At 40.0% G+C, this 21,161-nt stretch overlaps 1 protein-coding gene across 7 annotated transcripts in view; it reads right to left on the bottom strand.

Moving 5' to 3' along the window:
- Window positions 1-953: 953 nt before the first annotated feature.
- NCOA7 (nuclear receptor coactivator 7) overlaps window positions 954-21,161 on the bottom strand; it is a 92,003-nt gene continuing 71,795 nt past the window's right edge. For 5 of the 7 annotated variants that reach the window (XM_027897086.1, XM_027897087.1, XM_027897088.1 and 2 more), the window contains 8 exons: window positions 19,636-20,702; window positions 18,088-18,256; window positions 10,114-10,261; window positions 6,120-6,245; window positions 5,553-5,705; window positions 4,936-5,031; window positions 4,150-4,223; window positions 954-3,226 (listed from right to left, as the gene is read on the bottom strand). In XM_027897086.1, the coding sequence (XP_027752887.1) occupies window positions 3,091-3,226; window positions 4,150-4,223; window positions 4,936-5,031; window positions 5,553-5,705; window positions 6,120-6,245; window positions 10,114-10,261; window positions 18,088-18,256; window positions 19,636-20,702 (1,969 nt within the window). In that variant the 3' untranslated portion in view covers window positions 954-3,090. Of the gene's footprint in view, window positions 3,227-4,149; window positions 4,224-4,935; window positions 5,032-5,552; window positions 5,706-6,119; window positions 6,246-8,601; window positions 9,214-10,113; window positions 10,262-18,087; window positions 18,257-19,635; window positions 20,703-21,161 lie in introns of those variants that run through there. The other 2 variants (XM_027897092.1, XM_027897093.1) reach the window with 2 other exon arrangements.

The raw sequence follows: 21,161 nt of genomic DNA, 5'->3' as shown, positions 1-21,161 counted from the left end.
GAGTGCTGGGCATTCCTTAGCAATGACTTAACCTGCTTCTTTTCATTTGCCTGTTTGAAGCAGAAAAATCTTTAAAGTTTACAAATGAGAATGATTCTGAAAGTAACCTGCACTGAAACCAGTACTAAATAAAACATCTGCACTTACCTGGGTAATAATGACAAGTCCTTTTGTGAGTGCAGATTTTTGCACCATCCCGAATCAAAAGTCTTTACCCAAGTAGCACGGAAGCACATGCTTGATGTTGCAAGAACAACCTTTTGTTTTCCGTACGAGAAAAATTACTAGTGTCTGTAATTTTCCTATTACGTTATGAAAGGCATTAATGCATGTCCCTCAAAGCAAGGCTCACAGGCAGTATACTCGTTCCATTTCACACATAATCATAGTTTGTTTTCTCTTAAAGCCACTTCTGTATACAGTAAAAGACAATAAAACTCAAGAAGCAAGTACTTTTAAGACATCGTATGCCTTGGGCAGAAATAAAAATACATTAACACTTTAGAAATATGAAAATGGTGCATACAATAATGATGTACATGGACTTATGACTTCTAGGAACAGCTTGGTCAAAAAAGATGAGGGAATACATGTCATTCACTACAGCGGAGAGGAGCAGCAAAAACTACTAAGTCAACTGTTTAACTGTTTATTGGTTACAGTCTGGTCATCAGTTCTTAGCCCTTTGTCAGTCTTTCTCCGAGTGAACTCAAAACACAGCTCTTTTTTAGGACATACCATACTATACACATACAAAAAACCCCTGAAGCCAAAACCAACTCAATCAAAAGCTCCAGTCTCCTTAACCATGTTTCTAAAAGACAGTTATTGCTGAAATTCTTTTTATGACGAGGTGCAGGTATTTGTCAGCATAGCCTGTAACTTAAACTGCATCCTCTCATCTTTAAAATGTTTTAAAGTTTGTGAATAAAAGAGAAAGCAGTTGTAACAAGTTTCTGAATGCATAAATTCCTTTATTGAAAATATTGTGATAGCACTGCATTACATATATTCAATATTCATAGTTCAAGGGTCACAGAATTTTGATTGAACAACACTGTTTTGAATATAGACCACAGCGTTTAGATATGCTCTGACAATATAATATAATGGAGTAAGTTGTAGGTTGCAATAGTGAAATGTATGTAAAATGTTGAACTTAGTTGGTCTAGTTTTGTTTGTTGTGGGGGTTTTCTGTTGTTTTTTAACTATTAAGTGGTCTGCCACCATTTAAAAGAGCAAACAGTGTTAGATATTCTGGGTATCTTCAAAGCATTACGCTGTTAGCAACTTCCAAAATCTTTTAAAGCATTACCAATAATAACTTTATTTATGGCTGTAGTAGACCAACCACACAGAAAGGGAGTGTGAAAGTTCATGTGCAGTGTGATACAGGCTTACCATATATAGCATTGTTTTTTTAGTGAAATTTCTGTGCAGGATTAAGATTGAGAAATGCTTTTCAAAGAAAAGCACTTGTTTGTTTTTTTTTTTTATTATTATTTAATCTATTAAAAAAGGAAAGAGCAGTAACTAAACTGAGTTGTATTACTCAGTTATTAATATTCCAAAATTAGATTGTACTGTTTTAATGCACACTACTGTTTCTAAAACCTGCCTTTCTCAGGACAATGACGCATTCGAATCTAAGGGCAGGACAGCATCCTAATGTTGGTTAGGCCTGGACTGTGTAAACAAAACCACAGCTTAGAGGCAAAGCGGAATTCCTTAGCAAACAGTGAAGACTGCCAGTCTTCTCTCACACTCTCCCTTTTTACCAAAATTTTCATTTTGTAATATAGTCTTTTCAGCTTTGGCAGGGGCAGGGAGTATAATTTCATTTCATTAAAAATCAACAAGAATATTTAGTTGCCTGTCAAATCCTAAACCACCTTGTTGCTTCAAGGCCTTTTTGGGGGGAAAAGAAGTATTGTATGTAATTACTAAGTAAACAAGTTTTACACTGACATGACCTGGCCTGTTAGGAAAAGAACATTCTTCTGTAAATCTCCATTTTATCTTCTCCTTAACAAATTCTTCAATTTGTAGAGAAATGCTCATAAAAGCACAGTGAGCGGCTTATCTTGAATCATTTGGTGGTTACACAGAAAAACAACTCTCTCTTAGGAATGTCCTTCGTAAACAGTCAAATAATGTTAGGGCAGATGCTCAGAGCATGCCGTCCCAATTCTGTGGATTGCAACAGAACCGATACAGTCTACACCACATGGCAGTTTGCCCGGTGTCTCTATACTGCCAAAATAATAATCTATTAAAGGAATGTGACATCAGAATTAGTAAGAAGCACTATCCTCTTTCTCCCTCATTTCAGGAAAAGAAAATGAAACAGAATTATGCACTCAGGTGTTTCTGCCAGAAAAAACAAACCCTCTAATTAGGGTATAATGAAAACAAAATCTCATTTACAAAATAAAAATATAAAAATTAACTTCAGAAATCAAATAAATTGATTCAGAATAAATGTCAATGCATAAGAAACCTACCTCAACAGCAACTATTTATCAAAATGAGATGTGAAACACTGAAAGAAAAAATCATAGCTAATACATTCACAAAAAAATCTGCTATACAATAACAATAAATAAAATTATTTTAAAAACATGTTCCCTTAAGTGCTGTGTACACCTATTTCTGACTCTTTTCCATGGCAAACAGTATACTGTAGATTTTGGTAAAGTAACCTTTTATTTTTGGTCAGCATTTGTATGTTTAACATAAATACACATGGAATGTACTAGATAGTTACAGTTTTCCCAAAGGGTTTTTTTTCACAGTTACATAAAAAGTTTTCAACTTATACACCATGAATGTTTTCATAAGCATCATATCTTCAATGGAGGCATGTTGAAAGAAGCAGTAAAAAACACTTCAGAGCGATCTCTTACTGTTCTGTCTCTTGCTGCCTCTCAAAACCAATTCTTTTTTCTTGGGTTGTTTGGTTGGTTTTTTTTGCGTAGTCATGCTCTGGTACAAACTTGAGGAAAAAGCGTGTAACATTGTGAGGCAGCCTGCACCTTCTAGTTAGCGTTTAAGTGCCTAATGGATCCAGTCCTTAAGGCAGTCAGTATTTTACTCAAATGTCCATACTTCTACATCCTGTATTATGAAATCTTCTTTCTTAGTTAAGATGTCATTATTGAAGGTGCTGCAGGAATTGCTTCGCCCATGATACAAATCTGCATCTAACCATAAGCCAAACCGGCCACTAAAAAGGAAACACACAACAAATTTTGGGTTATTTATAATAGTAAAAATACTGAAAGCTGTAAAAACAAACAAAGAAATGATATGGAGAAATCTAGGTAGTTCTGAGGATCTCTTAGACCAAATTCGAAGAGCTCAGTCCTGGAAAACCGCTCACCAGGAAGGCTGTGGAGCAGTCCCTTGCTTTGTTTGCACCACTGAGTGGAGCAGCGCACAGGACCTTGAGAGGGCCCACAGCCCCCCCCGAGCCATTTGGCTGTTCGCACTGCCAGCTCTGGCTCACACCAGGGCATGGACGCTGGAGTTCCTCCCCTGGCTGCCTGGATGTGGCCACAGCCCCTTCTGGTTAGGAGGAGGAGGAGGAGGCAGGGAGTTTACGTACTACTGATGCAAACCATGCCCAGAGGTCCTGCAGTACAACCTGCAGTAACCTTTAGTTAGTTATAGAGCCCTAGCCCTTGATTTCATACCCACTGACCTCTGAAACTCACAACCTGACTGTGCACTGTCTGTTTCCTTGCTCTCTGCACCAACAGAATAACGACAACTTAATAAGGACGATGTGATAAACCTTAGAAGTTGATGGCAAAATTGCCATTAAAGATTATCTTCAAACCTCTTCAGCAATGAGCCACGTATCTACGCAAAACATCTGGGTTTTTTTCTAGCTAAAAAAATACCCAACCAAAAAACAACACTGCTACTTGGCTAACATCAGTCACTCTCTTTAAGCAAATGAAATTGCTCAGAGTCTGTAACAGAAATCAGATTGCTGAGATATCTGCACTACACAGACTACTACATACTTGCTACTAGTAAAAGTTCAGACACTTGACTGCGAAGTTTTTCTTACACCTTCCATCATCCCTATTCTCTCTTAAAATAAAATTGGCCACATGATTTGAAAACCAAACGTTCACTCACCCTCCACCTCCAAGCTCCAGAGAGCTAGTGTCTCCATTGATAAAGTAGGTATTCTCTCCGCTCCATTTGAATACCTGAAGAGGGGAAAAAACCCAAATATATTTGGACTGTAAAGATTCTTGTAGTCTCAAACTCTTGGGTACGTACTCTTAGCAGGTATTTTATGGTGTGGTTATCTTTTATTTTACTTTTTTCTTGAAAGGGGAAGAGGTAATAGGTAGAAGGTAAAGGATGACTATATATTTAAAATTGTGAACAAGGCCTTCAAAGTATTCATCTAAAAGAACCATATTGCACCCCATGACCAGACTGTAACAGCACCTTAATCCTTTTTTTAAATTCTGCCTCCCCCTCTAAAACAACAGGTATTCTGTTAAAAAGGAACAATGTGTTAAATATGAAAAAAATGCATAACCCATGAGCATTAAAGGGTATTTCAGTATCACTCTTATCTTTACTTTGTTGGCAATGTGATCCTAAGCACACATAAATGATACCCTATTGTTGATATCATTGTTTTCCAAGGTGTCCTTGACTGTCCACTCCTTAATTCCTCCCTGTTTCCACCCTCAATCCACTTAAACCCTCTCCTCCTCACCATAACAGACTGTCTTCTCAGCACTTAAGGTAATTACAGCCACTTTTGCTTAAAGCATTGCATAGAAGCAATGAATGCATTAGCTGGCACATCTGCTAAACTCAAATATGCTGTCTTCATAAAAATCTCATAAATGTTTCAAAAGGGGAACCCAAAAATTTAATTTGAGAAAGTGAACATCCACTCACCTTGAAATGTGGACTGAATGTGTAGAGGAATGTTTCACCAGTGCCATAGTAGTGGTCACTAAACTTGAAGGGATGTGTAGCATATGCTCCAAATATCTGTTGGAATAAAATTATAAAACTACTTTTGTGGACAGTGCAAAATTAAAGTGAAAAAACCCCAAACATTTTAAAAATACTTTCTAAGAACAACTGAGCTGATTTTCATGTTGGAAGAACCAACTAGTAAAGTACATCACATAAGCAAGTACTCCTCCATATCTTTTCTATCTTGCAAGTTAAAAACCAGATGACAACAATGGCAACAGGACTGCCACCTCTAGGAGCTACTGAAGAATGAGACCTCCACAGAGACATTGTTGGTGACAGCTCCTTAACTGAGATACGTAAGGAAGATACTACCAAAGGCACTATTGCACACATTGCAATTCTAAAGCTTTTATTAATGCTGAAGTACTTTCCTTTTGTAAGTTTAGTTTAGGCAGTAGAAAATACAAAAGAAAACACCAGTGTCTTATTTTGGTATGATGTCACTTCATGGTATGTCTAGCATTTCAAAATGGTTGCTTTTCACAATGTTGCCCTTTCTGTCCAAAGCCTGCAGAACAAGCACTCCTTACCTGGTTGTCCATATCCTTGATGACAAGGAGAACAGGACTGTCGAGAGATGCTGATTTACGGTACAGAGTCTTCAAGCTAGTCCCGTGCTCCAGTGTGCTGTACGCAAGGCGCCACGGATATCCCTGCACTCGTGCGGGCAAGCGCCGGGCAAGCTGGCCAGTGAACAGGGGGAAATGGTTACACAGTCAACAGGTTGGCTCACAGATGGTGCCCCAGGCTATTCCCTCTCTGCAGGGCCTTTCAAATTAAAAAATGGCTGTCAAGGGAGCAGCAGCTTAACATCTCTGCCACATGGCCATGTAATCTGAGCCCAACTGCCTGCGTCCACATCACCTGTTGAAAGCATTGAAAGTGTTGCCAGTCCTTGATATCACAACTCAAAAAAAGCTCGCCAGGTGATCTAGTTCTGCAGCAAACCAGACCTTGCACAACGTCACTCCAACATACTAAGTACTTCCCAGAGAAAAAAAAAAAAAAGGCACTGGCATTGCCTCCAGAAGGCAGAATATCCCACACTCAGACAGCACCACATCTAACAAGGAAACTTGAGGTTTTTCTAGCCATACCTGCTCTATGTGCATGTTCTCCAGGAGAGCACTGTGATGCTTTAAGATAGGCAAAGTATCATCATCTTCTTCTTCATGGTAACTGCAAACACTCTTTCGTCGTTTGGCTTCTTCTACAGTAATGATCTGAGGGAAGAGAACAAGTGTCCAGCCTAAAGCATAGCCCTTACACTGTCAAACCTCTGTTGAAACCAATTAATTTAAAACTTACTCCTCAGCTGTCACATTGTGTGGAGCAACACCACCATATGGGATGGTTATATCAAGCACAGGCAGCCTTAACCAAATGGGGAACATCTTAACTGGCCAGGTGTCTTTGTGACAGAAAAACAGTCAAGGTCTTTATAAAATACATTCTTACTTGGAGGTGATCAAACAGCTCTTTGGAAACTTCTATCTACTCCTTTGCTTAAGACTTTGTAATACTGTAATATTTTAAAACGTTAGTCCATAGAAATACTTCTAACATCAGGTTTGAATTGACATGCTTATAAAACAAAGCACAGATTTCTTTCCAGCAACTACAGGTAAGGCACACTAACTTTTCTAATAAAGCTGTAAACAAAATGAGAATGCGCATCCATACACCTAATAAAAAGTCTCAGCAGCCTACAGGGTGTTGAGAAAGACAGGGGTCAAACTCTGAACCCCACATGTCATGAGAAGCAAGCAGGATCCCAAGCGTGGGACAGAGCAGGAGCTTCCAGGCTGGCAGCACCCACGGTGCCTAGAGCTCATTGCAGAGAGGAGGACACCACCTCACCCCTTGGTGGCAGCAGTCCAGGTGTCCTGTCTCCCAACAAGCTGCGGCTGGGGTGCTCAGCCTCCTGTCTAGCAGAGGGCATCATCTGGCACAGCTGGAAAGCTGCCAAGCCGTCAGTGCAGCTCGAGGTGCTCTGCGAGTGACAGGAGCCTCAGCTCCACACAGGACTGGAGGTGGGATGAGGCCTGCAGTACCCAGCAGCGGGGCTTTAACTGCGGCCTGATGCCACTACAGCCCATAGGAAGCAACAGCAAGAACTCAGAGATGGAGCTGATGAGAAAGAAAAGTGGAAGCAAGGAGGCCTAGCTACAAAACAAACAGGAAACCTTAAACTGTCTTTTCCTTCCATGAGCATATCACCACAGAAGAGCAGGAAGCACAAGATGTGGCTGCAGAGTACACTGCTATGCACCTCCCTGCCAAAAAGGATTCAAAGCAGCTTTCACATTACATATAGATTAAGTTTTGCATAACTACTCTGCACATTTATGATCACTGCTTGAACTTGCCTGAGGTCCTACACACACCTGCCCCCTAGGCAAGAAAGCAAATGCACTGGACTGACTCCAGGTGTGGATTTAACCATATTACAAAGCACAGAAGGGGGTTTTCATGACGACCAGGACCGGTGAGGAGTTCACAAAGCCTGTCACAAACCCTGTTAGTCACACCTAGCATCCCTGGTGGGATGTGAGCAACACATCCACTGCATGTCCAGCTCACATTCATCTGCAGATGCCTGGAGCCAAGCAGGGCACCCAGGCACTGGCACTCCAATGCACACAGCAGGGTTAGGAAAAGAGAAGAGGGAAGGATCACAGGGTAAAATCCTTCTTGCAGAGCTAACGCTGTTATGTGACCCTGCACCCTGAGGGGTTACAGGTATTCCTGACTGCGATACTGCAAGAGGTGTACAGATTCATCCTGCCCCTCCAGCCCAGTCCTAGGTCTTCTGAGACAGCAGAGAATCCTTTGCTGGAAAATTTTTCTTATGGTCAATTTCAGGGAGGGTTTGCACTGCAAAATTAAAATAATTTTTAAAAAGCCAAACCCAAACCGCCACAACAAACTGTTAAAAGAAAATGGGTTTTCTCCTTTTATCCTTGTTTTTTTTTTTTTTACTTTGTGAATGGTCTGCCTTTTTCTCCTCATCTCCTAGATTTTTTTTTTAATTGACACTTTTTTAAAATTTTCATCTTAAAACAAAAGTACACAACGCCACTTTTGAAGACTCTTTTAGGAATACTCTCCCACCAGGAGTGGGGGGAGAGTATCACAGTAAATCAACCAGCAACAAGTATCTGTAGAAAAACGTGACTAAATTCAAAGACACAGGCAACCATAGAAAACCTATTAACACAGTTTTAAATTGCAAATTGACTCCAGAGATCAAAAAGCCCCTCCTCTTCTCTGCATGGGCACCTACTCAGTCTCTAACTGAACTGCACATTTGTATGAAGTTCAGTCAACAACTGCTAAAAGAGGGATCTGCAAGATCAGATATTTAAAGACCACACAAAAGCAAAAATGGATGAAAAGAATCAACCACTACAGAAACAGGATCTACAAAATCTTTCAAAGATTTTAGAGGTCTGAGAAAGCAGCTACCTGAGGTGGAAATGCCCCCCTATGTAAGTACAGAGCACATTTATTACTAGGACAGAAGGGCTGTCTGTCATCAGATCCACACTGCTCAAACAGGGACACAGTTCAACATACCTCTACAAAAGGTTCCTCCTGGTCAGGTCTGGCATAGTAAAGAATTCGAATATTCAAAGGCATCTGTCTCTGTTTCTTCATCTAGCAGTTTATTTTGCAGTATCCACCACTCTATCCCTGCTCTAGTGGCAAGAGTTCTCACCCACAAGAATGACAGACAACTACTGGTCATGGCATGCTGTGATAAAATTGCTTATATGCTTCTCTACAATTGCACTTTCTGTTTCCCCGCAAGGGAGAGTGAAACTTCCACAATCATCATGCCCAAATTTGGACTTTATTCAACAGAGATTTCCTGGTAGACCTACTTTAAATTGGTAAAGCCTGAATGTATTACAAATAAAAGAGACACACCTTCAGAAGCAGTTTCCAGTTCCCAAAACATATTTAAATAAAACAATGAGAGAATCTCCTAATGTGGTCAGATCTCTCCCACCTCTGTTCTTTGGATCACTGGCTCTCCTCCTTCATTTTGGTTTTATGAAAATGGCATGCAAATAACTGGACAGTGAAATCTAGTGCAATGTATGACTGAACTCAGCTCTGAGAAAACAAGATTTTTTCCCCCATCTTGCAGTTCACAAAGCACCAACATTAAGAAACTACAAAACTGTAAAAATACTGGGGATTAGAGGTTGCTGCATTGCAAATAAGTCCCGCTCTCAAGCTCCATTTTTGAACAGTACAACACACTTTGAAGATAAAAATGCTCAAAATAAAGGCAGTAGAATTTAAAGAAAACAAGCTTATGTTTAGGACATATAAGCAGATCACTTTATAAATCACCATAAAGATACTTCCCACTTTGGGATTTATCTGTCTTTTAAAATTTATCCCATATCCTTAGCACAGCAAGTGTTTGAGCATTCAGAAATATAATATCAAAAATGTGTTCAAGCTTATTTCCCTTAGAAACTAGGCTTTGTATGCAGAAGAAACAGACAGATAACAAGCACATGCATGCCAAGTGGTTAAAACAGATTGCCAAAGACCCCACATGAAAAAGCCAAAGTCCAAGGATAAAACTTATCCATCTTAGAACCAATATTCAAACAGTATTGCTGTGTGCACCCAAGAAGCAAGGGCCTGGGACATCAACACATTTGCATTTCAACCAGGACACAGGAGTCTGTGATCATGTTTATGTGCAAATATACATTCTGAAGGTTTTATTTGCAGCATATAAATACAATAAGAATTTACAAAATGCGAACAACATACAGCTATATAGCTTTGCAAAAGAGTAACATCGCATGATCAAACTGTTTACACAATTTCTGGATGCACAGCTCCCAGTTGTTTAGCTGCTCTTTCTAGGGAGAGAAGAAAGGAGGACTGGAGGAATAGGAGTACATTTGTGAGACAGATAAAAGCCTTGAGGAGAACTCTGTGAAGCAGAAACCGTTATAAAGAAACACCATAAAAATCCTCAAAAGAACAACTGCTAAGATTCTTAACAGACGATACACACTTGATATGCATATGCTTCATGTACAGGCGGAAAGCACTCACCTCCCAGCTTTTAGAAGTGGGCTCACTGAAGAAGTTGTCTATCATGTCAAGCTCCTCCTTTTCTACCACTACGAAACCTTGTTCTTTGGCATCTTTCCCATATATTTCTGGTGACCACTGAACAAAAAATGTGTATAAGTGATCCACCCTGTGAAGAGGAGGAGACAACCATTGTTCAGTGGTCCATGAACATAACACTGTCATGTAGTACAGAGGTTTTGCCCAATGACAAAGCAGGGACAACCACACAAATAGGATACCTGTGTACCTATACCCTCACATATCACACAAGGCAAGAGCTCCCCCCACCTGGCAGCCTGAAACACTTGAAGGTTGCTCTGCTTTCACTCCCCACAATGTACTTTACTTATTTAGTTTGACCTCCAGGATAAAACAAGCCATAAGATCAATAAAGTCTACACCACATTTCTAGCTGCTCTTTAAAAGTTATAAAGGCTAATCACAAAACAATCTTCATTCTGTAAACATTATGAAAATAAGCTGTTACCAACAGCTTTCCTAATGATATTATACCAGCAGTACATGTTCTTCCATAAATGTAGTCAGTGCTCAGCCAATGTCTGTAAAGAAATGTTCCTTGACAGCATCCATACCAATACATGAGAAAATTTATGAATAAGGAATTTATGTAACATGTTAAAGTTAAAATGGACACATGCAATTTCAAAAAGGAGTATGATAATGGATCCACTACACAAGAAGTTGAATTGCCAGCAGAAAAATAGAACACACGGTAAAGAGGGCAGATAGAAAGATAGGAAGTGCTTATGACAATGGACCTCTCTCTTCCCTTACTCACCTGAAAGTTTCATCCAGCAATTCCTTGATCAATACAAAACAGGGAAAGTTCTTACAAGAAACTTAGGCATTTTGCCCCTTTATTTCAAGATTTATATTAAGATTACTTTGATTTATATAAATGCAAAAATAATCTTAAAATACCAACTCAGCACTGTTGCAGTCTGTTCAGGGTCACTAGTACAATTACAGAGATTTTTCCAATTGAATTCACATGTTTCCTTCTACGCTCCTTCCAAAGAGGGCTAAAGCTTGATGTTAGTTCTAACTGCATAAACTGGCAACCCTGACACTGTTGCCTGCTCACGACAGATACACTAATTCACAGTCAAAATGAGATATTTCACAGAATCACAGAATGGTTTGGGTTGGAAGGGATCTCAAAAATCATGCAGTTCCAACCCCCTTGCCATGGGCAGGGATAGTATCCACTAGACTAGGCTGCTCCAAGCCCCATCCAACCTGGCCTTGAACACTTGCAGGAATAGGGCATCCACAACCTCTCTAGGAAACTTCTTTCAGTTTCACCACCCTCACAGTAAAGAATTTTTTTTCTAATATCTAATCTAAACTTACACTCTTTCATTTTAAAGGCATTCACCCTTGTTCTGTCACTACATGCACTTGTTAAAAATCCCTCTCCAGTTCTCTTTTAGGCCCCCTTTATGTACTGGGAGGCCGCTGGAAGGTCTCCTCAGAGCCTTCTTTTCTCTAGGCTGAACAACTCCACCTCTTTCAGTCTGTCTTCATAGGAGAGGTGCTCCAGCCCTCTGATTTGTATGTCTGGAGGGGCTTCACTCACTTTTTACTCAAGATATTTGGATCCAATTTCCACTGCCCTCAAAAAGAATAAAGGATTTGCTTTGCTTCATCATGGAAATGCCCTCTTAATAAGAAAAAATAAACAAATTAGCATTTCTATATTTTTTTCTCTCCTTTGCACATTCACAAATGCTTTTGTGGTGCATGGCTAAGAGATGTTTTAGCAGAAAATTCTGTTACCAAATAAGAATTGTACCTGTGAAACATTTTTAATATACATAATAAATACAGTTTTAGTACAATTATTGCAAATTTTTTGAACACCCAACAACTGGTTCCTGAGTTATCAGCAGCCTCCCTTCATCAAGAGCAAATAAGGTAGTTAATGCTGATATCAAAGTAAAAAACTTTAGCTGCTCCTCATTGCTCCACAGAAACACAGACACAAGAGATCAAAGTAGTACTGGGGGAACCACCAGTCTCTGGGATAGTTATCACAACTAATTGCCGGGAAAAAAGCCAAAAGAGGGCCATGCCCCCACTGTGAAGGGTTCCCCCTTTCTTTGTGAGAAGCCACGTGATTGCTTACAAGCTTGCACTGATCCAAAACCAGTGAACTATGGAAGGCTCTTTCAAAAGCCACAGTCTCATTTCAGTCAAGACCTTATCTTCTTCTAACTGCACAAGTTTCCCACATCAATAGGAGCCACTCAGCATGCCCTGTTCCTTCACTTGCTTGCACAGACTTCAGAAAGAGCAGTACGATCACCTCTTTGCTAACTAATGTAAGTTTTAGTTGAAAGAGACATTTAACTTGAGCACTGTATATTTTATGTGCAGCAGTCTTACTCTGGAAAGCTAATTATTTAATTCCTAGGAATCCCTAAGAACGAACAATAAAACTAATGGTTGCTGCTGTCTGGCTAGGATCAGTTTTAAAGCACATATATGCAGGTTAGTGGAGGAGAGCAACATATCAGAATCAGAGATCTCAGAATCAAAGAACATATTTGGTTGTAAGGCACCTCTGGAGATCATCTAGGCCAGTTCCTGTTTATAGCAGAGCTAACTTCCAAGTTAGAGGAGGTTGCACATTCTTGTCCATTTGCAGTTGTGAAAATCTGCAACAGTGATTCTACAACCTCTCCATGCAACCCGTTCCATGCACAGTGAGTCTTATGGGGTTTTTTTTCTCTTCTATCTAATCAGAGTTTCCTCTGGGACATGCAGCATGTGATCTGAGAAGGGTCTGGTGTCATCCTACTTTTGTTACTGCCATACTGAGTTTGCTGTCAACCTCCCCAACTCCTTTTCTGCAGAGTTACTCCCCAGGCCACCTGTCCCCAGACCGTACTACTGCAGGGACTGCTCCATCCCAGGTGCACACTTGGCATTTGCCTTGACTTAACTTCCTGATGTTTCTGTCAGCCCATTTGTCTGTGTTGAGGTCCCTTTGAACAGTAGCCCTGCCCTCTAACGTGTGAACACTTCCCAAATTTGGCATCATCCCCCAAAATGGCAAAGGTGTGGTCTGTCTCAATGCCCACGTCACTGATGAAGGCATTGAACAGTATCAGTACCCAAGAAATACCACCTGCACCTGGCTGCCACTCCAACTAGCTATGCACCCTTCAAGCCCAATGGTCCAGGCAGTTCTTCAACCACCTGGTAAGTCTACCTGTCCAGGTCACATTTTACCAATTTGGCTAAAAGGATACTATAACAGATTGTGTTGAAAGCCTTATGAATGCCATAGTAAAGCAACAATCCCTTGCTCTCTCCTTGTTCACAGACCTAGTCATCTCAAATGGAAAAAATATCTGGTTGGTAGAAAAATAAGTTGCCCTTGGTAAATCTATGACAGCTGATCCTGATCACTTCTTGCCCTCCATGTGCTTGGAGATGATGTATACAAGGACTTGCTTCCCAGGGACTGAGGTGAAGCTGACTGCTCTGTGCTCCCACAGATCCTCCTCCATTCTTCTGACAATGGTTGCAGCATTTGTGTTTCCAGTTATTAGGGACTGCTCCCAGTGATCATAACCTTTCAAAAGATGACAGAAAGCAGCCTTGCAATAACATCACCCAATATCCTCAGCATACTCAGAACATTTCCTGTCAGGTCCCATGGACCTGTATATGCTCAGTTTATATAAGTAGTACATAACAAAGTTTTCCTCTACAATGGACAGTTGATAAATAAATCCAGACACTCCAGATTTAAGAAGCAGCAGCATAAAACAGAAATAGGTGATTGTAGAAGTGATGTCATTCTAAAAATGGATGCTCTGCTGATAAAATTGTAACATTATGCTATACTGGTATTTTCAAGCTACCAAATTGAAAAAAATTGGAGCCAATTTTTAAATTGAAAAACCACTGCTTGAGGAACTCTTACAGTCATCTTGACAGCTGTGAGGAAATTTATCCTAGAACTCAACAGCTGTTTTGGTGATCATATGCTTATGAGTGTGCCATGCACTAACAGAGGAACATCAGTAAACCACAAAGCACTTGAAAAGAAACAACTTTAGAAACCTGAGGTTAAGCACTCCAGAAAGAAAATATTCAAAACGCTCTAAGCCCAATCACAGATCCTGGCCTAGGAAAAGGAATTAATTTAGAGAAGTCCTGTGACTTTATTATAAATGTGCCTGACTAGATGATGATCTTATGAGGGCTGAGGTATCATAAGCCCTCATATGCTTTTATCAACTAATATAGACTTCTGTGTGTCCTCCTTATAAGACATTAAGCTATAGGTACAAACAGGTTTCAAAAGTTTCTATATATAGTTTGATATCTTATTATGAGCAGACTAGGAGTACTCTCCTTGTAGAAGGCTAATTCAAAAGGATTCTAAATATTTTATGCTATCTGTTCCATTAACAGGAACATGGAAGAATGATCCTTCAGCATCTGGACCATCCTAATCATTGTCCCTTTACGCAAAGCCCTGTGTAAATGCATTAAAGCATCATGTAGGTATTGACTCCAGCCAGTTGTGCTGCAAGTTCTTTCACGTCTCAGCTTCACCCGTGTTAAATACAGAGTGTTACAAACTAACACGAGTAACCAAGCAATATCTTGCTCTGCAAAAGAAAACCCCACAGAAACTAAAACAGTAACAAAAACCAACCCAAAACTTACCCAGCTCCCCAAAACAAACTAATAAATCAACGAGGCAGGATGCAAAGACTGAAAAACAGAAGCAAGCCTTCATTCCTGTTACTTTTCCTCCTTGAAAATCTGCCTGCTTTCCAGAAATAAACTTGCAAAAAAGCGGATATCCTCTCAGCAGCATGATCTCAGTGCATGCTTTTACATGAACTTCAGTACAAATTTTACATTCATAAACCAAACCTGGCTGCCAAATTTATACTACTGAATATCAAAGAGATTTACTTCTTGACAGGGGAACTAGTCAATGCTATTATTCACAAGCTATTATTTACAAAGAAATTCTGCATTACTATCTCTATCCCAGTGCAAGGCATTTTCCTCTGCAAGACCTTGAGGAAATCTGTGACCTAATTACTGAGCTACTACTACTCAAAATTCACTAGGGTGGGAAATTTACCTGCCATTGAAACATAAATCCATGTAGTAAGAGCACACATAGACTTACCCTCTAATACTGTAAGCTATACCCATTGCAAGACTTCCCAGCAAAGGAATCAGCTTCTGTACTTGTGTCCAAAAGCATGGGTTCCTCTCTGCTAAGCTGAACCCGTCATGAAGACTGCCCTAGCCTGAGTAATCTGTATATAAGGCAACTCAAAACACTCACTACCCCCTTTACGTGCTAAGGTGAGCACTCCTGTGATCAAGCAGGCAGCACAAAGCAGTCCTGTAGTGACTGATTAACTCAGCCACGCTGTGCAGGTCGCAGGGGCTGCATGCCGGGATGCACTCGGCACCCTGGAAGCCACGTGGGAAGAGAGAACACCTACAGCAGTCACAAAAGGCAAATGAGACCTAAGATTTAGTGACAGCCTTTATAAAGAATATCAGCCTTGAAGTCTTCTCTCTGTATTAATAACATTTCCAGAGGTTTCCACTAAAAAAAAAAAGTAAATTAAATGGTAAGTACATTTTTCCCTCTAGTGCCACTTTCCTGCAGCCTCCAAGGCCAGGAAAGCAGCCTGCATATGGAAGAGCAGTTCTGCTGGGAGGAGTGGGCTGTGGGGCCCAGGTTGAAAATGGAGCCATTTTCACAACTGATGTAAGAAGCTGTTTTAACAGCAAACACTAAGAGACCACAGAAAAAAACGTAATTAAAAGCAAATCAGAGGAGGTTTTACCTTACACTGTGATTACAGACATGCAGACCAGTTTCTTCACAATCTCTCTCCAGGTTTGGACTGTTAGTTTGTTTTGGGTTTTTGTGTGTGTTTTTGTTACTATCAAAGCATTAATACGTTGCACAAGCTACAGTAACTGCACTGGACAAAGTGTTTATTTATGCTGCTTTGTGGCCAACAAGATGAGAGTGGTATCTTTAGTATTTTCATACATGAATAAAAAATGCATTCCAAATAGTTTTAAATGTAGTAAGTTATCTCTTGTATCTAAAATACATTGCAAAGCTATCCCACATGACCTACTATCCACAGCACTGTCAAGATGCAACACTTATAATTATACACTACGAAATACTGACGCAAGAATTTTCCCAGCAGGTAGGAAGCAGTGTTTTGCTTTGGGAAAGCATCCAAAATCCGGGAGAAAACACTCTTGTTCAAGAGGCAAAGACGTGTCTTGCATTAATACAAAGGAGCGGGGCTCACATTTTATTTCTGCTCCAAGTTCTACACGATCTTTCATGCAATTCTGTCGTTAAAAGAGGCATGCATGAATAGCACCAAATTGAACCCATCTTATAACCAATCATTCACCTCTAATTTTGATCGAGATCTGAACAGTAGCCCTCACATCAAAGACCTGGCCTGTGAGCCAGCATGGCCAAGTACTGCTGCACCAGCTCACCGCAGAAATTACTGTTTTCTCATTATAAAAACTAAAGTACAAACCAGTTGTCAACACCTCAGTTTATGTATGGATTAGGTCTGCTCACTATTCAGAAAGCTTCTGCTCAAAAAAAGACAAGTAGAAAAGCCATTTTCCAAGTCTGTGGTAAGAAGCTGGATAGATTTACCTGTTGCACAGAGCAATGATTAGACACGACTTCAGTTCAGCTCAGCAGCTTTATTCAATGTTAGATACACTATCCCCAAAGCAGTAACTGACCTTGTGTTATATTACACCATCACTCCAACTCCTTGAAGTATTTACTCACACTTCAACCTAGAATTTTCTGAACCCGTTTTTGCAATCCCTGAGGAGCCAAGGATTGAGATCAGCAGATAGCAAGCAAACCAAAATCTATCCAGCTACACTCCCAATGGCACGTTCCAGCTGGATTAAACCTCTCCCTCTCCTCCAGGGAGAGTTGCAGGTCAGCAACTTCCCTACAGGCAATCAAAATGCTCATTTCTAAACCACTAAAAATAAATACTTAAATCAACATAAATGCTACATATTTGAAATTAAAATTCTTAAATAAAAATTATTAAAAAAAGAAAAGATTGACTGTATCTTAAATAAACACTTCTGAGACGGATCACAAGTTCAGTTTCCTCCTTCCTGGTATCTAACTCACCAAAATCACTGACTTTGGTTCATCAAGAGACCAAAGAATTGCTCTAGCTGCCTTCTAGGAAAACAAGGATCAAGGATTTGATTCCTCAAAGACAGTGAAAATTCTAGGGTGATTTATGTGGAAAGTCATGGACCTTCACTTCTCTAGTTTGTCGTTTTGCTTTTTGCTATAGCACTAGATAAATACACACCTACAGGAACAGAAAACATTTACGTTCCTCAATTTTATTGTGAAGAGACTACTTTTTACATGTCTGAAGGCAGAAATAATCACACCTGTTTAGTTAAGGAGTGTCTCCCTTTTCCCACATGAAGCCCTTGTCTGATGTGAAATACCTGGGGTTGTTTTTAGCACTGACACGTTAGTGGATTCCTTGCCTCTACAGGCACTGCTCCCCTTTACCCCTTTCCCTCACTTCCTAGACTATAGGTGAAACCCACACCATCCTTCAGTTCTTTTATCACGTTAGCTGCACATACATTCCTCTCTCCATCTTCAAGTGGCACCTGAACCTTTCTTCCTTCCCACTGGGAACTGTGTTAGACCAGCAACAAACACTGCTTTGTTTCTGGCATGCAATGAAATGAGGGCACCCCTCTCCTAATCTCAGCATCCCTGCTGCATTTCACACCTTGGCCCATGCAGAGAGATCAGATTCAACTCTAGAAAGCACTATACATTTAAAAAGTAACAGACAGTCATGTTTTTGTGCTAAGAGGACTGCAGCTTACCTTTCCCGAGGAACAGCAAACCAGTACTCTGGTTGTTTTATCTTTTTACTGTACTGCTGAGACACAGTGGTGTTCTGAGACACAAAGGACTTTCTCATAGGCTTGCCTACTTTAATGCACAGAAACATTGGAGGAGTCTTGCTCTTCTCCTCTTTTGAAGGAAGCATATCTGAATGAGACACAAAAGAAACAGGCTGCTTACAGGAAAAGTACGAAAACTGTGGTTGATAAAACACTGTGACAAAGATTAATAATCCTGTGCAAAGGAATACTCGGAAGCATCATCCACAGAATTACACCTGACTGAATAGCACAACTGGTTTAATAGTCCACATTCATCCTAAACTATATCCCCCTCAGCTCTAAAGCTATGTACAGAATAACCCTGTAAAGCAAACAGGTAAGATGACCAGGCTGGGTGCTGCCTGCAACATGAAGCAGGCAAGTAAAGGGGACAGTGCTTGACTGGGTCCTGGAAACCCATCCAGTTGAGGGTAATTCTTTACCCAGGCACACACACACACAAAGCCTAATGGGTTTCTCAATTCTGAAGGTCAGACAGCCATATAAGCACCTTTTATTTGCACAAGGCAGGGCCAAGCCTAAGAGCAGTTTAAGCTCCTTAAATTGCTTGTGTGAAAAAAACCCTGCTTATAAAACTCTAGCCTCAATCACACTGAAGTTGCCTTCTTCATTTTAGGAATACACATACAGTCAAATATAACTAGCAAGATATAAGCCCTTCTGAAAGAAAGGAAAAATAATTTTAAGAACTACTGTTTTTAAAATAAAGACTTATACTCTAATTGTCCCCTCCACCTGATACGGGTATGTCCATAGGTTCATTATAAGAGTATGTCCATAGGTTCATTAAATTACCAAGAGAGGAGCATGAATGATTCAGGATAGACAAGTGCTTGGAAGTACCAGGTAGAAATGGTAGTATGTGTGCACACTATCCAAACCAAAATTTCATTTTGTTATATGCTTTCCAGAAGTAGCCTGAATTTTGTGATAACACAGTGACAATCAGGAAAAAAACATCACTCAGTAGGACTCTACATATATTTCCATTTATCATTTAAGGGTTTCCATAGCATGAAAGACACCTGACATACACAAATAGTGTCAAGAATACTTTGGTAACCTGCCTTAGAGCATTGCACTACTTTGGATACTCTCAGAAATACACTGACACACTTCAATGAGGCAACAGAGGTTATGATTATAGAGTGACAATTCATAGGCCATGAAGTGCCCTTGTCAATAGTGAAACTGGATGATGTTTCACTGTCCTTCTTAAACCCAGCAAATAGAAGTAAAGATTATATTAACAGTGATCACTGAATATGGGAAGAGCATACAAGCTACTTAGCAAACTAGAAGCTTAGAGAATTTTAAGACAGCAGATAATGTAAAAATGAAATATACAAGAGTAAAAAAAAGACCAGGGAAAGAGGAAATTTAGAGCAGAATGCAATGAATTCAAAGGTTACCGTCATAATGCTGTCCAAGTCTCAGAGGAAACAAGGATAACCAGCAACCTACCTTCAATTGGCACTTGAATTTTCTGCAGCAGCCACAGTCTGATTTCTGATTGATTGTCTAACTGCGTTTCTTGACAGGTGTTGTCTATAGCTGGTACTAAGGAAGAGTCCACAGACTCTTTCAGGTTCTTTTCCTCTGCTGCTGCTGAGCTGATATCTAATGAAGATGCTTTCCTTTCAACACAGCAGGAATCAAGCTCCATACTTTTAACTGTATGGACTTCATTAGCTTGGGACTTTGAACAGCTAAGTGTAAGGTCTATGCCAATTGCTTTATTGTTTTCACCCTTCTGGATTTCAGCCTTGTGTAAGTCTTCAGATGACTGAGACCCATTGCCATCTTTATTGAGGTAAAATTCAATAAGTTTATCTTTCTCTAGCTCTTTCTTAGTGTCCAAAGCAGTCTCCACCTTACCTGTCGGGGAACTGACACATTTGTTTACTTCTGGAATAACATCTTGCTTTTCACACAGCTCTAAGTCTAAGTCATCTTTAGGTTCAACACTGTCCTTTTTTTCCAAGGAATCAACTGTCAAGTGCTCCTGGACTTCTGGAGTAGGTTTGGTTACCTGCTGCTTAGTTCTCCCCAAGTCCCTGGAGTCTGCCAGCAAGCCTTCTGTTACTGAGATTTTCCTGTCCAATCCTGTATCCATATGAGATGATGTCTTTTCCAGCTCAATGAAGTCATCCTCTCCTTCTCCTAAAAGCGATTTTTCTTTGGTTTTGATATCTGAAGCATTTTTTTCCCCAGAAGGGTCCTTGGCACATGGATCCACAGCAAACTTTTCCAAATGTTCAGTGGCAGTGACATTGTTGGGAAACTCCGCAGAATTTGATTTGATTGAGCCTGTACTCTCAGATGTCTGAAGAACTTCAAAATCAGCAGACCTCTCCTTATCTGAAGGCTTAATCTGTTTGGAGTCCAGAGCAATGGATGGATCCCCATTCTGTTGCCTCTTTTCCTTGCTAAGGGATTTGAATTTGCTGAAAGGATTGATATCTTTCTCAGAGGATAGGTCTTCCCACTCTCCTGGCCTGTACAGAGGACAAAGATCCTTTGGTATGTCACTGTCAGGGGAAATGATGGGTGCACATAGGATGTTAAAAGTAAAATGTAAACATAAAAAAAAATGAAAAGAAAAACTAAACAATACATGAACTTAAACTGTGAAACTCAATGAAAAATTATTTTCTCCAAAATAAACATATAATCCTGGAAATAATTGACTTTAAAGAAAATGGAGAAAAATGCTGAAAGGATAATACCAAAATAAAACGAGTAAACCACTTGGCAGAATATGCCACGTGGGTGAAGAAATGGTAAACATGTAATAACAATGTGCAAGTCAACAGAAGTTCAGTAACAGAAAATCACAGGACATGTCTTTAGCTGCTGGAATTTAATTCAAATCATATTAATACTGTAATTTCCCAAATATGAGTCAACCTCTACAACCATCCATGCTTCCCTAGTCAGTACAAATGTATTTTTGAGAAAAAGAAAACTGGAGATAAGTTGTGTCCTGT

This window comes from Empidonax traillii, unplaced genomic scaffold (assembly GCF_003031625.1).
Source record: "Empidonax traillii isolate 1590-97213 ecotype Southwest subspecies unplaced genomic scaffold, ASM303162v1 scaffold528:size513120, whole genome shotgun sequence".
Lineage (NCBI taxonomy): Eukaryota > Metazoa > Chordata > Aves > Passeriformes > Tyrannidae > Empidonax > Empidonax traillii.
The sequence above is the reverse complement of the archived record's forward strand: the minus strand, read 5'-3'. Positions and strand labels throughout refer to the sequence as shown.